Below are 13733 nucleotides of genomic sequence, written 5' to 3'. Positions count from 1 at the left end.
AGAAATATATGGTGCCTAAGATTGTATGAAGACATTTTGTTTGTATAAAAAGAGAGGCATTACATGGATATATATAATCTGTGCTAATAAAGAAAATATTTTTGAATGGAGACCGATACAGTGCTATCTACGGGTTAAACCATTTTGTTTTTTGGTATAATAACAAACCAAATTGAATAATTATATAATTAAATTATGTTTTTTAATTTAATTGCTTTAACGTTGTTTACTAGTATAATATATATTTTCTTTATTGGCATACATTATATACTTCCCCAGTCTTGAGTATAATATAGGAATGAAAACTCTGAAAAAAATATATGTGAAAGGAATAGTTAACAGAATAATTGATACACAATACCAGAAATATATTTAAATCCATTATATAAATTAAGTTCTTCTTTGTATGATAAGTTGGATAATTTCTTTGTTTTTTTCTTTTAAAATATATATAAAACTTTTGTTATACAAGAAAATATAGCATGTAAAAAACAAATACTAAAAGCAATAAATTTTACGAAATAATCATATTGTGCGTGACTAGAATACATAACTCATAAACTGACAATGTCAAATGAATGAAACATAATAGTTATATCATAATGATCTGATAATATAGATATATTCATTAAGGAAAGCGCGACTTTTAAAAATAATTATTTTTATTTTTTTGCCGTCTCTACTTAGTCGTAACACACTAAGACGCCTTGTAAGCACGAGTGTCACTCTCTTATAAATGAAAGCAGATAATTTAATTTAACATGACAGGCCGCGCTTTCGTAAGAAAATAAGAACTAGCGCGCACTGGTAACTTTTGTCACGGTGACTGTTTCGTCACTCTTGTCGTGTCCATGAATATGTATGGAGGTGCGCGCTCGTTACGACGTGACAATTGGGTGACATTTGAGTCTGCATCTGTACATAATATTCACGGATTTGACAAGAGTGACGAAACAGTCCAGTCACCGTGACAAAAGTTAACAGTGCGCGCTAGTTCTTAATCTATATATGTATGTATTACATTAAATTTCTACAGGTAAATAATTGCAAGGTAATTTGTTATAGCTATGTGCTAACTGACTTTGTTTAATATATTCATACATGTCATATTCACTTCTGACTTTGCAAAGATTTTTTTTATTATAGTTACTTATATTCTAGGATATATGCCACTTGGTGCTTCTAACGCCGATCAATTGAACACCTAATAATTTTGATATATTTGTAATAAACAAAATGTGTTACCATACTTAAATTATATTGGTATACTGTCTTAGTATTGCACTATAAACCAAATTTATTAAGAAGTTCAGAATATTTCTTACTGTATAATATACATTTGGCACCTTTCAACTATACTCGATGTACATATAGAAGACTTTAGTGTCGCCAGTCGAAATAATAAATAATATTTTAAATTATTCGAAATCAATTATGCATTTGATACATTAAATATGAGATAATTTGGAAAAAAGTGCCAAACATGATAATACGAGAATTGTGTAAATTGGTTACCAAATATTTTCTATTATAATATTAAAAGTGTACAAACGAACCGCGTGACTAAATAAAACAATTGACTACTTTCAACAGAAAACACTTGGTGCTGTTCCTATTTATTATTATTATTATATATTTTTTTAATTAATATCCAACCTAGTCGGTACTTTCCCTCAGCTCAAGCATGATAACAATAAAAAAAATCTAACTTTTAAAAATAAATTCCGATTTTCTGCATGTAAAACAAAGGCGCAAATTTTATTATATTTAAATATATATTAAGGCATGTTCTACACTGTCATCTTACGACATTAATCATATGCATTGTGTAGTGGTGTTTATTTAAACATAGACCTCTCTTTCTTGTAACCATTGATTTAACATTAGAAAGAGGGAGACAGAGCATTGTTTATTAAACCCGTCTCATTTATAGGTAAATTCGTATATTATTAATTAAAAAGACATTTTAGTAGATTTTTAAGGAACAGTATGTGCACGAAGCGAAGTCCAGTATTAATAAGTTTACTTATTTAAGTGTGATAGTGTATGTTTCAGTCGCTGGCATTCCTTTATTTATCTTGAATGAGATATAAAATTAATCTTTTTCTATATTTAATTTAAATTTCGAACATATTAAAACTCTGATGCAGACTTTAAAAATAATGTTTAGTAAATCTTATTCGGTTTGGGTAGTTTTAAATTTTGAAACAATTTCCAATATTTTTTTTTTATCTGGAACAGATTAGTTATCGTTTAAGACCTACGATTGATGCCAGTTCCATTTATAGGAAATAAATCTTTCGTTCACTTTCAACTCTGAAGTACTTATCTGTGTATAAAAATTTAATTGAAAATATTTTTATCATAAATTGTTATAATTTTAAAATGTAAAATCACTTTTTTTTCGTTTGTAAATATTTATTTCATTCTCATCTAAGCTTATAATATAATATAAACATTCCATATTTAGTTGATATTATGTATTTATGAAATCACCATCCCGCAGAGCAAAGCAAAGCTCTAAACTATCTTGCTTAAGTGAGTGTAGGATTATTCCCTAGTGGGAAAACGCCCTATTACTTTTATGGAATGTTATAATGTTTTGCAATTATATTTCTATTTATTATTCCGATTAAATATTGTAAAAAACTTTTCTAAATATTATGGAATGGTGTGTGTTATTAGAACTCAAAATTTGTCAAATATTCATTAATCTTTTATTACAAATTTCAGAAATTTAAATATACAATAACTGATCTGAAAAATACTGTACAAATTCTTTAATTAAGAATTACTTTGCACATGTCATCAGTAATATAAATGAAGAGAAATTATATTATTATTTCGATAAAATTAAATAAATGCAAATTAAATTTGCAAATTATTGTTTTGCGTTACTTTTCGATTGTTTAGTTTTTATTATTTTATGTCATTGTTTGATATTTAAAACATGTATTTACCATAAAATATTTAATTTATAAAAAAAATAGTGTAAAAATCAGTCATAGAATGTACACATTTAGTACAAAATCTGCTGTAAGATTATAAGTGTTTCTAAGTTTGAAGTTCATAATCTAAAAGCAATAATAAAGAGTGTTTATGAAAACATTTTTTGTTGTTTAATTTATAATAAACCTATTTCATATAAATAACTATCATTATAGTCATATTTTTCATACTAATATATTTTTTTATTACAGTCAATCAAATATTTGTTACAGCAAAGAGTATTGAAATGAAAAAAAAAAACATTTTAATTAAAAAAAAATGAGTTGTGATAACATTGTATCTAATATTTTAAATTCAATCCTCAAAGCTAAAAGTTATTGTAGTAATGCTTTTGTGCGATAAAATGTCGAAAACAGCGGATTTTATATTGTTATGAATGTTAAATTTATTAATAAAGAAAATGACGTGGAAAAAAAAAATATAGTGTGTGCTTTATTTCTTTTTCTTCCAGAAGTTTGTATAGTGTATCAGTTTATCATAGTTTCACTGTGAACCAGATCAAAATACGTCCACATCTTATAAATTTTGATACTTTAATCTACCAAGTACCCAGTATATTATGCTGTAAAATACATCTTTATACATCATATAATCATCTAAAGAGTCTAGTCACTGGTTGAATTCATTACCCTCTAAAAATCTTGGGACACTTTTAGATAATGAATGTTACTGGGAACACCTCTGTGTTCTGAGCACAGATGCCCGTGTGGAAAGGAGGTGGACTCTTTCGGTTTACATGGTCTCTCTTGCCCAAGGAGTTCAGGTAGGCTTTTCCGCCACGGTACTCTTAATGACATAATAAAAAGGGCTCTTGCCACCATCGACGTTATCCGGCTCTTACTGAGCCTCGTGGAATTAGTCGTGATGATGGTAAGAGACATGATGGATTAACATTGGTTCCCTGGGAACGAGGTCGGGCCCTTGTGTGGGACGCTACATGTGTTGACACACTGGCGCCATCTCATATTCGAGAAACAATGTTAAGAGCCGGTGCCGCTGCGGAAAAAGCTGAAGCCAAAAAAAGAACTAAATATTCGTGTAATATCTAATTACTTTTTTGTTCCATTTGCTGTCGAAACGCTTGACCCTTGGAGTAGTGGTGCAAAAAGCTTCATTAAAAGTATAACACCTCGCCTCATTGCCTCCACTGGTGACAGGAGGGCTGGTTCGTTTTTTGCCCAGAGGATCGGAATTGCGATTCAACGGGGAAATGCTGTTAGCATTCTTGCCACCATTCCACGCGGTCAAGATTTATCCAGTAACTAGTTTTAGTTCATATTTGTATATATATTTAAGCATTTAATGTTGTTAATTCTTATGTTAATAAATTATTATTAAAATTCAAAGATTAAGTTAGTAATGAACATAACTCAAAAATAGTGATATGACATGATGATAGACATATTTGTGTTCCCTAATTCATGAACTAATATCATTAAATTTCTCATCTTTTGATTGATAACAATTTCTTCGCTATTTTCAATAAAAATAATATCAACAATTTAAAATTTATGAGGTTTAAACTTTGAATGACAATCGAACGTTTTAAATTTATAAATTAAATGTGTTACAAGAAAATATAAAACAGTTGTTGATACATAAAAAATATTGTCATGTGAGCCGCACTCTATTAAAATCTGTATTGTTACATAGTTTTGGTAGACAAAAAATCTAAAAATTATAAACATCAAGTCCCTAATCATATAAATTATGAATACTTTGTTAATAAATGATGATCACGTGGAATGATGGCAAGAATGCTAGCAGTAATTTACCGTTGAATCGTTGTGTTACCCCGTTAAAGTGTTGCCTGGAATGGGTCCACTGACAGTACAGACACCTGATCTGTCTGTCAATATACATTTGTCAATGTCGTTGTCAATTATAACTTTATTAAAGAATTGTAAGGTTATAATATAAGTATTAAGCAATAACAAATTTATTGTAGATATAATGTTACGTCGTCTCACGACTTCGATTATTCCATCTCGTGGTGTAAAGCAATTGGTTAACATAAAATGGGTTAGACCGGAATACGTACCTGCCTATAAGCAAGAAAGATCGGGTGATTTAGAAGCTCTCCCAAATATCCCTTCGAATGCTATCCCTGAAGTGTATGCGTTAAGTGATGAATTAAAAGAGTATGTATTAATAAACAATTTATTATTACATGACATATTTTTATTATTTTCCTAAATATAACTTTATACTGAACGAAATTATTAATGAGTATGTTTGTTTTAGTGCTCCAGAATCAGTAAAAAAGATTTTCTCCGTTGAACATCTTGGAAAGAAGGAATACAATGCTCTTGTTAAGAAAGAATTGATAAACAGAGTACGAAGACATCAGTATGATGAAAACACAGCTGAAACAAGAAGTAACTATTTTGATTAAAAAAAATCAACAAGTTTCCTTATTTCTAACACATCTTACATAAACATTACATTTTAGTTAAAAAAACTAACTAAATAAATGCACAGAACACATAAGCATTCTGTTTTCATATCAACTGACATTATCTTTTATAACACTTAAAAAAAAACCACTGAATTGTTAAAAAAATAAACTAATTTTATTTGCGATTATTTCAGTTGCAAGAATCACCGGACACATCCGCTGTCTGCAAGACACAATGGAAAAATTTCCTCGTAATGTTAAAGCTAAGGTAAAATATTTACTTCGTTTTATATAAATATTTATCAAAAAGCATGAGTGTACACTTCTAAAGATAATTCATGATTGTTAATACATAAAATATCTGTAAATATAGTTCAAAATGAATCACTTCATTTTGAAAATTAATTTCTGAGTGTGAAATGGCACATGAAATTGTCTTTAACCAAAGTTTAAATCATACAAACCTGTAATATAATCTCTTAATGTTTTTTCCAGCAAACAGTTCAAGAATTGATAGATAAAAGAAAAAAGTTATTGAAATTCTTAAGGCAGTATGACTATAAGAAGTTTGAATGGCTGCTAGAAAAACTGAATCTTGAATACAAAGCACATCCAGAGTAAGATATATCATTATATACAAAGACTTATAAAAATCTTATCACTTTTTGCTTAATTAAAACTGATATTGTATATTTTTATTGATGTGTATGAATAAACAAAACAAACTGATGCTACTAACTTTTAAATAACAATATTTCACTGAGAGGAATACTAAGTAACAATCTTAATTTTTTTATTAACCTAAAAGTAAAAGTAAAGTAAAGGAACAGCCTGTAAATTTCTCACTGCTGGAATAAGGCCTTTTCCATTAAGGAGTGGGTTTGGAACATATTCCACCACACTCTTGTATTGTGGGGTTGGTGGAACTCACATGTGGCAGATTTTCGATTACCACTGGGCCATTATATTATTTATTTTCTCCATTCCATTTGGTTCTTTAATTTCTCATAAAATATATTGATTTTTAGGACATATTACAAATTATCACGTAAAGAATCATTACGCAAGTTAACTGAAATGCATTGCGAGGATATACGTCAAAACAAACTCGCAGACTACAGGAATTTGTTAGAAAGTCAACAGGGACCTTTTCTCAAACAGAAACTTGAAGCGCTGAAGTTCATAAAAAGCGAGCAGATGGAATTACAACTTCCTGTAACTGTTTCGGACCAAGATATCAAGAAAGTCGAAGAACAATTAGAGGATTGGAGAATAAAAGATGAAATCAAACAAGAAGCTAGGAAAAAGAAGAGAAACATCCTCTTAGACTAAATAGTTAAAGTTTACAAATATTTTGTTTAGGAAATAAAAGTCAATAAACTATGAAAATCTTTTATTTTAAACTAAATCTTATTTTTAAAATTACCCAAAATATAATCATAGAATGTATCAGTCATGTTGGACGGACAATTTACATAAATTCTTTTCAATCAAAACCTTAAAGGTATATTTTATACCTAAATACTAAGAAAAACTTACGAATAAACATGTACAAATTTAATATGTCGAATATATTTGGCGCCTATGCCTAGTATGCTGAACATTTTAAAATAAATGAACAGTGTATTATCTTAATATGTAAATAAGTCTACATTTAGTAGATACTACAATAATAAAGCATATTTTTTTTAATTAAAATTAGTTCTGTAACATTTTTACTTGATCAGATCTCCAAAAAACATAATAATTGTGCATATTATATAAATAGTAACTAGAAAGAGGCCAATTTTTAATTTAATTTTAAATAATTGACAACTTAACAGTTCACCTAACTTTACTCAAACTTTTAGAATTAATATACAGTGTCATTAAAGAGAAGGGAAGCGAAGTAAGTTTTAATATATAATTGTGCATAACATAACAAGTGAGGTGTATAGGGGCGTTGTTACGTTAACGCATGGATATTCATTTGGAGATGTGCACGGAATCTTGGAAAGCCGGTGTTGCCTCCAAATAAAATAGTTGAAAATCAAAATTATATAAATTAAATTTAAAAAAAAAACTTTTTTTTACTTATAAAACCTTTTTCTTTTCTGGGCTATAAAAATACAAATTCGCTTTCCATCTCTTTTCCTCAACAATGTAAAGACTGAAGGAATGGCTTATTAATTATTAAAATACACTATACATACATAGAAACAATATTAAAAAAAAATCATTAAATGACTCGCTTAGTTAGTCCATAGTGACTATTATAAAAAAGGCAGCACTGTACAGTTTGCCAAATTAATTGATGTTTTCTTTCCGCTTCCATAGCCATCAATTATATTTTTATAATTTTCTTAAAAAAGTAATTATACATGCAAACTACAACTTTATAGAATATATGTAGATTGCATGTATGGATTGGATGTGTTTGGAGGAAGGGGGAGGGGGGGGGGTGTTGTCGCTATAGCGCGGTGGTGTGGGGCGCACGTGCGTAGGCGGTGGGGATGAAGCCCGAGCGCCGCGACTTGGGCGCATGGGCCCACAGCCAGCCCTCCACGGTCTGTTGAGTCAGGTCTGCGTACACCCATTCCCCTCTTTTTACTGATAAATCATCTGGAGCTTGTGCCTGAAAACGTTTTTTTTATATAAATGTAATTAAAAAAATATCAATCTTGGCCTTGGCCTTGGCCTAACAACTGGCTTTAAGTAAGACACAAAGAAGGGATATTAAAGATTAAATATTCAATTGTTATTGATCAAAAACTAATTTATTATATTACTACGTTTCCTTAATCAAATATAAACACTGCCTTAAGCCTTAGCTTATATAACTATAATCCAAGAACTCTCATCATAAGCATTAAGTTATTATTTAATTAACGAAAAATCATTATATACTATTTACTATCAGGCCTACAGTATGTTAACCCTATCCCTAACTTAAACCTGTCATAATCCTATGTAGTTATCCTTCATGTATTTGGTAAAACAATTATCAATTTACCAACATTCAAAGATGATGAGATTTAAAAATTTAGTCAAAGACATAAAGTAAAGTAACAGCCTATAAATTTCCCACTGCTGGGAATGCTGGAATAGGGCCTAATCTTCAATTAAGGAGAAGGTTTGGAACATATTCCACCACACTGTTCCAATGCGGGTTGGTGGAATGCACATGTGGCAGAATTTCGATGAAATTAGACACATGCAGTTTTCCTCACGATGTTTTCCTTCACTGCCGAGCTTGAGATGAATTATAAACACAAATTAAGCACATATATATAGTGGTGCTTGCCTGGGTTTGAACCCGCTATCATTGGTTAAGATGTACGCGTTCTAACATCTCAGTTCTACATAGACATTAACTCTTTTTTATTGTTTGTTATATTCCTGACAATGGTTTGAGGGTGAAATATGATATAATTTTGAAATTATTCCTCACCTTATAATCATAGAGCATGACTAATTCAGTTCCATGATACCTTCCATCGTTGTCTTGTTGTGTTGAATTGTTGATACTGTTGTTGTTGTTTGATATCATTGTGTTATTTGAATTTGTCGTTGGAGGTGAATGGAGTCCCTGTGTTGTATCTTGCTGTGGTGCTATAAAATAAAATATACAACATATTTGATATATATATTACATTTACTTAATATATTATATAAGAATTACACAAGAAACATCTATTAATTGTTAACTTTGCAAGTGCAGAAATAATTATTTTGTAGCAATATTTTGGGCGACAAAGACAGGGATCAATTTTTTTATTAATTTATTAATTCTTACAAGAATACTGTGAGACATGTAGATCCAATTACCAAATAAAAGGATATACTGGGCCCTAATTGAAGAGAATTTAAGGTTCAAACTTAGACTTTCCCATTAATCAAATTCGCAGTTACATTCATGAGCCATCTCTCCCCTATACTATCAAAAATCATCAAAATACTTGAACCATGCTCTCAGGTGGGTTTGTAATTCTATCTGAGCATATGTAGATAATCTAATGTTAATGTATGTAACACACCAATATATTTTATATGATACTATCAGAACTCTATTCCTGATAAAAATGTTGTATGATTTGAGACTGGGTAGTACATGAACATTTAGATATAGTATCTGAGATAGATAGAGTATAGAGTATATGAGATAGGTCTTACGTTGTACAACAGCAGGATAAACGAAGCCAGAGGGAATAAAACCTTCTTGACCATCACTTCTGACTATCCAATACCAATCTGGATCTTCTCTGTTTAAAACTAAAAAATAAAATTAATAAATATTTATATTATTTAATTCCATAAAAGACAGATAGATTTTATTAGACAGAAAAATTTACATATTAAGAAAAGTTATTGCACATTTCATTTTTCAATATATTCCATATAAATATTATTAGTTAAGTCAAATAGACTCTCCGGCCTGTGTTTTTACCAATCATCAGAGCTATTGATTGAACAGTATGCTTTTTTTGTTTGTACAAATCTGATACAAGTGTTTTCACACTTAAAATAGAGGAAAACTTTAAAAATATCTTATGTAAAATTTGTGGTATAATTAAATAATGAAATGGTAATTATAAGTATGTAAATTATTACGCGAACATGTTACAATCAAATGAGCAAATATGTGTCTGCTCTTATGAAATATACATGTTCGGTAATCATTTGAATGGTATCAAAATTTATTAAATTGAAATGGATATTCCAACATTCATATTTATATATAACATAATAACAAGTTAACTTGTGTTATTTAAACAATATATATTTTTAAGGAAAGGAAGTAAGGAAATAACCTCAAGTTGAATTACCTGTAACAAATTCTCCTCTTTCAACATCAACATCATTCTCATCTCTTGCAGTGAATGTGTAAAGTACGACATAACGTCCAGATGGGTCTTTGCTGAAGGGACACGCTTCACCTTCACTGCCGAGTTCCGAGTGACCATCATTTGTTGCACCATCAGATAAGGAGAGCCTAAATATGAATATTACAATTATTTCAAAACACTTTGAAAACAAATATTGAGTAATGAGAATTTAAACAAAACTGTTTGCCTTCTTCCATAAATATGTAGAATTCAAAAAAGTTGTTTCTAATAATGCAGTCGCTGAGGTTCTGGATTCAAATTCCAAGTTTTGTCATTAAAATTTATGGAAGCTTTTCTTTTAAGAAATAAGATAATGCTTAATTTTAATTTGCTTCTTCTAAACTTTTGTTTCCATCTGTGTGTAAAAGTACTCGACACACACCTACATTATAATACATATAATAATTAATAAGTCTTCTATACAGTTTGCTAGTCCTCGAAACTATAACTATATAACAACAGTAACTATTACTTACTCTTGTTATAAATAAAAAAAATTTTATGGTATAATTTAAATTTAAGTATTGTAACTTACTGTGAAACATCTCTATGCGCTAAGTCAGTTGGTGAACGACTCCGGGGCAGCTTTTTCTTCAAATCGTGATGATCACAAGGTGCACAATATGAATGTGGAATGAAGCCTTCTCTCCGAGATTCAGTTACTATCACATATACCCAATCGTTTTCTCTATACAGCACATTAACAATTTGTCCCCTTTTCACCTTAAAATATGTAAATATTAAAACCATTTTCAATGCTGTTAATCTATATTAATGGACATATTTATTTGTTATAATTTATTCTCATGTCTTAATTTTTACAGCCTTGTGTGAAATCAAGGATTGGTATCAATGACTTAATTCACAGAAGCAACTTGTAAATAGTGGGTGTGCTATCAAAGCATGACTCGGAAAATACCTAAAGCCGTTAGACCTGGTGACTCTTGGTTGTGTTGGATTTTATGGTCTTGTTTATAGATTATGAAAAAATTTAGAGTGGATTTGTATGTGTCCTTCACAGGTGGACATGTCCAAAATATATCTTTGTTTAGCAAAACTCATATCTTAAAAAAGCATTGAATATATAATGCTAATTAGGTAGTATGACCTTACCTCAAGTTCATCATCAACACAAGGCGCAAAATCGTGTAGCACCACCATCTTGGAGTCAGGGCTTAGGCCATGTTCCTTTTCTATACCAACTCTCACTAATGTCTCTATACTAGCAGAGCCTGTAATGCGGCCCATGCCAGGACTTAAGCCGGATCCAGGTCTAGAGAGTTCCTTATCCGAGTCGCCACTGCTCGCTGAAATAAATTATTATGATAGATGAATAATGACGTGAAAAGTTTTATACTAATTTAGTATATTCCACTCAATATTTATTTTTATGACAAATTATTTTTGTTTTTTTTTTTTTTTTTTTTACTACATTAGAAAAAACACGATAGTAGGAGACTTCAAATTTAGTTTTCTAATAACCCAAAATCCCAATACATATCAACAAATAGTTTTGATTCTTTGGTCTTACATGAAACGACAGGTATAAGTTAGGCGAAACAAGGTGATTTTACTAGTTTTATTTATAATTATGTAGAAAGTTTGAGGTCATTGACTTGCAAAGTTTTCTCATAAAAAGCTCGTTGTAACTTACATTTCTTCTTTTTTCCCCTTCTTATCCTCACAGGACATAAAAATGCCATCGTTTATTTAAAAATTATACCATATTCTCTTAAAAAAATGAACCAAATGTTCTAATATCAAAAAATAAATTTAGCGAAATAATTAAACAAAAGTATTTCACACGATGTTTCTGTGTTACTAAGGTAGGGATGTTCAGCAATCGAATCGAAACTCATAATAACCGAGAATTAATGAAAGTTTTTACGTTCGAGTCATACGATACATCGATTTCTTTTTTCGATGTATTGATTTATTTAGAAAAATAAGTAATAAATGAAATATAATCTTCAATATACATACACTAAAAACAATCATAAAAATATAATCGTGTTGAAATTTCATAAAAAAAGAAAAAAAGTAGAAATAAAAGTACATATTTTTATCTCGTATAATTACGAAAAATATATTATTTTAATTTTAATTCTTTTAAAATCATTTAACTTTCAAAAAATAAATCGGTATACTATGTTGTGATAAATTTAAAAGTGACTAAAGTTTTGGATATGTAAACTTAAAAACTTTTTTTTTAAATGTGATAGAGATAAAAAAATACTCAAATAGGATTTTGTAATAATACGTTCCCTTTTTAATTTTTTTTATTCAATCGTATTCTATGTTATTGTACCAGGATTAATAGGGATCATGCAAATATAATATTTATTAAAATTTGCTATTAAAATGTTAAAAAAATATAAAAGAAAGGTAAAGGTTTATATTTGATATAATTTTGGTTTTTTACCAATAATTATGAATTAAAGCAAAGTGAAATGGAACGTCGTTCAAAACACTAATATAGCGTTCAGTGACGTCACTCCTGTTATGACTACTTATTGGAGATTATAGTTGAAAAACATTGAACTTTTTGTTTGGAATTTGGGTTCGTCAAAACAGACAATTTATTTGAAAATATTGTTCAAGTTTACATCTTAGCATAAAACATACGTAAACACGGGATTATTTCGGAGTATCCATAGTTTGTTTTAAATTTTCACAAATATGTCTCAAAGATCGAGAAAAAATGCATAAGTATAAAAGCTAGTGAGGACAAGTACTCATCAGTGGGCCAGTGACAGATAGGAGTGACGTCATACGACAAATAGTTCCGTTTTCGTGAGAAAACTTAAATTGACAATTTGAAACCGCATTTTTAGAAGTAATTTACATCGTTCTAATTTTTAATATACTTGTGGTTTATTCAATATGGAGTTCTTTCAAATAAACACAAAAATAAAAGAATCGCATCTTCCCTAATAATTTATCAAACATATTATAAGGTATTAAAGAACATGTATTATTTGACATCTTGAATATCAATGTTCTCACACAGACAAAACGGTAGCCGCGTTTCGTTTTTACATTATTTATATGAAAGTAAGGAAATTAAAATAAAATAAAAATGTACTTTGAAAAAAATATATTTGTAATTTTTTCGACACTTTTAAACATTTACTTACACATTTCAAAGGCAGCAATAACAGTAACAATTAACGTAAAGATAAATTAGCTTTGGCACATTTGAAAATATAATACAAAACTCTCTTATTATTACTACAATATAGACTTTAAAAACATTAATCTTGGCCAGGCTTTTGGTGCCTAATTTTATAAATTAATAATGTTTAATTCAACATCTTTCTATATATTCTAATATTTATTACATAAGCAACATTTTTACGGTTTTATTTATTTAAACTTTTTTCGTTAAGAAATAGCATAAAAATATTTAGTGTAATTAAATAATTCTATTGTCCATATCTACATTTGTTTACAAGCTTATT

At 29.1% G+C, this 13733-nt stretch overlaps 2 protein-coding genes across 2 annotated transcripts; one reads left to right on the top strand and one right to left on the bottom strand.

Moving 5' to 3' along the window:
• The first annotated feature begins 4847 nt into the window (after positions 1 to 4847).
• On the top strand, positions 4848 to 6790 carry LOC124532980 (28S ribosomal protein S15, mitochondrial). Its single transcript, XM_047108120.1, has 5 exons — positions 4848 to 5150; positions 5254 to 5387; positions 5602 to 5675; positions 5903 to 6024; positions 6436 to 6790. Exons 1-5 carry the CDS (start codon positions 4963 to 4965, stop codon positions 6737 to 6739), a joined length of 822 nt encoding a protein of 273 aa, XP_046964076.1. The 5' UTR covers positions 4848 to 4962; the 3' UTR covers positions 6740 to 6790.
• On the bottom strand, positions 6786 to 12122 carry LOC124532979 (SH3 domain-containing protein Dlish). Its single transcript, XM_047108119.1, has 7 exons — positions 11927 to 12122; positions 11386 to 11579; positions 10808 to 10995; positions 10213 to 10379; positions 9560 to 9658; positions 8838 to 8998; positions 6786 to 8021 (listed from the first exon to the last, which is right to left on the bottom strand). Exons 1-7 carry the CDS (start codon positions 11973 to 11975, stop codon positions 7857 to 7859), a joined length of 1023 nt encoding a protein of 340 aa, XP_046964075.1. The 5' UTR covers positions 11976 to 12122; the 3' UTR covers positions 6786 to 7856.
• Positions 12123 to 13733: the final 1611 nt, after the last annotated feature.

This window comes from Vanessa cardui, chromosome 10 (assembly GCF_905220365.1).
Source record: "Vanessa cardui chromosome 10, ilVanCard2.1, whole genome shotgun sequence".
NCBI classification, from domain to species: domain Eukaryota; kingdom Metazoa; phylum Arthropoda; class Insecta; order Lepidoptera; family Nymphalidae; genus Vanessa; species Vanessa cardui.
The sequence above is the reverse complement of the archived record's forward strand: the minus strand, read 5'-3'. Positions and strand labels throughout refer to the sequence as shown.

Coding starts and splice junctions, on each gene's coding strand:
- LOC124532980 (XM_047108120.1), top strand. CDS start 4,963: ATGTTACGTCGTCTCACGACTTCGATTATTCCATCTCGTGGTGTAAAG. Junction 5,388..5,601: donor AAACACAGCTGAAACAAGAA/GTAACTATTTTG, acceptor CGATTATTTCAG/TTGCAAGAATCACCGGACAC. Junction 5,676..5,902: donor CTCGTAATGTTAAAGCTAAG/GTAAAATATTTA, acceptor TGTTTTTTCCAG/CAAACAGTTCAAGAATTGAT.
- LOC124532979 (XM_047108119.1), bottom strand. CDS start 11,975: ATGGCATTTTTATGTCCTGTGAGGATAAGAAGGGGAAAAAAGAAGAAA. Junction 10,380..10,807: donor GCGCATAGAGATGTTTCACA/GTAAGTTACAAT, acceptor ATTCATATTTAG/GCTCTCCTTATCTGATGGTG. Junction 8,022..8,837: donor TCATGCTCTATGATTATAAG/GTGAGGAATAAT, acceptor AAACGTTTTCAG/GCACAAGCTCCAGATGATTT.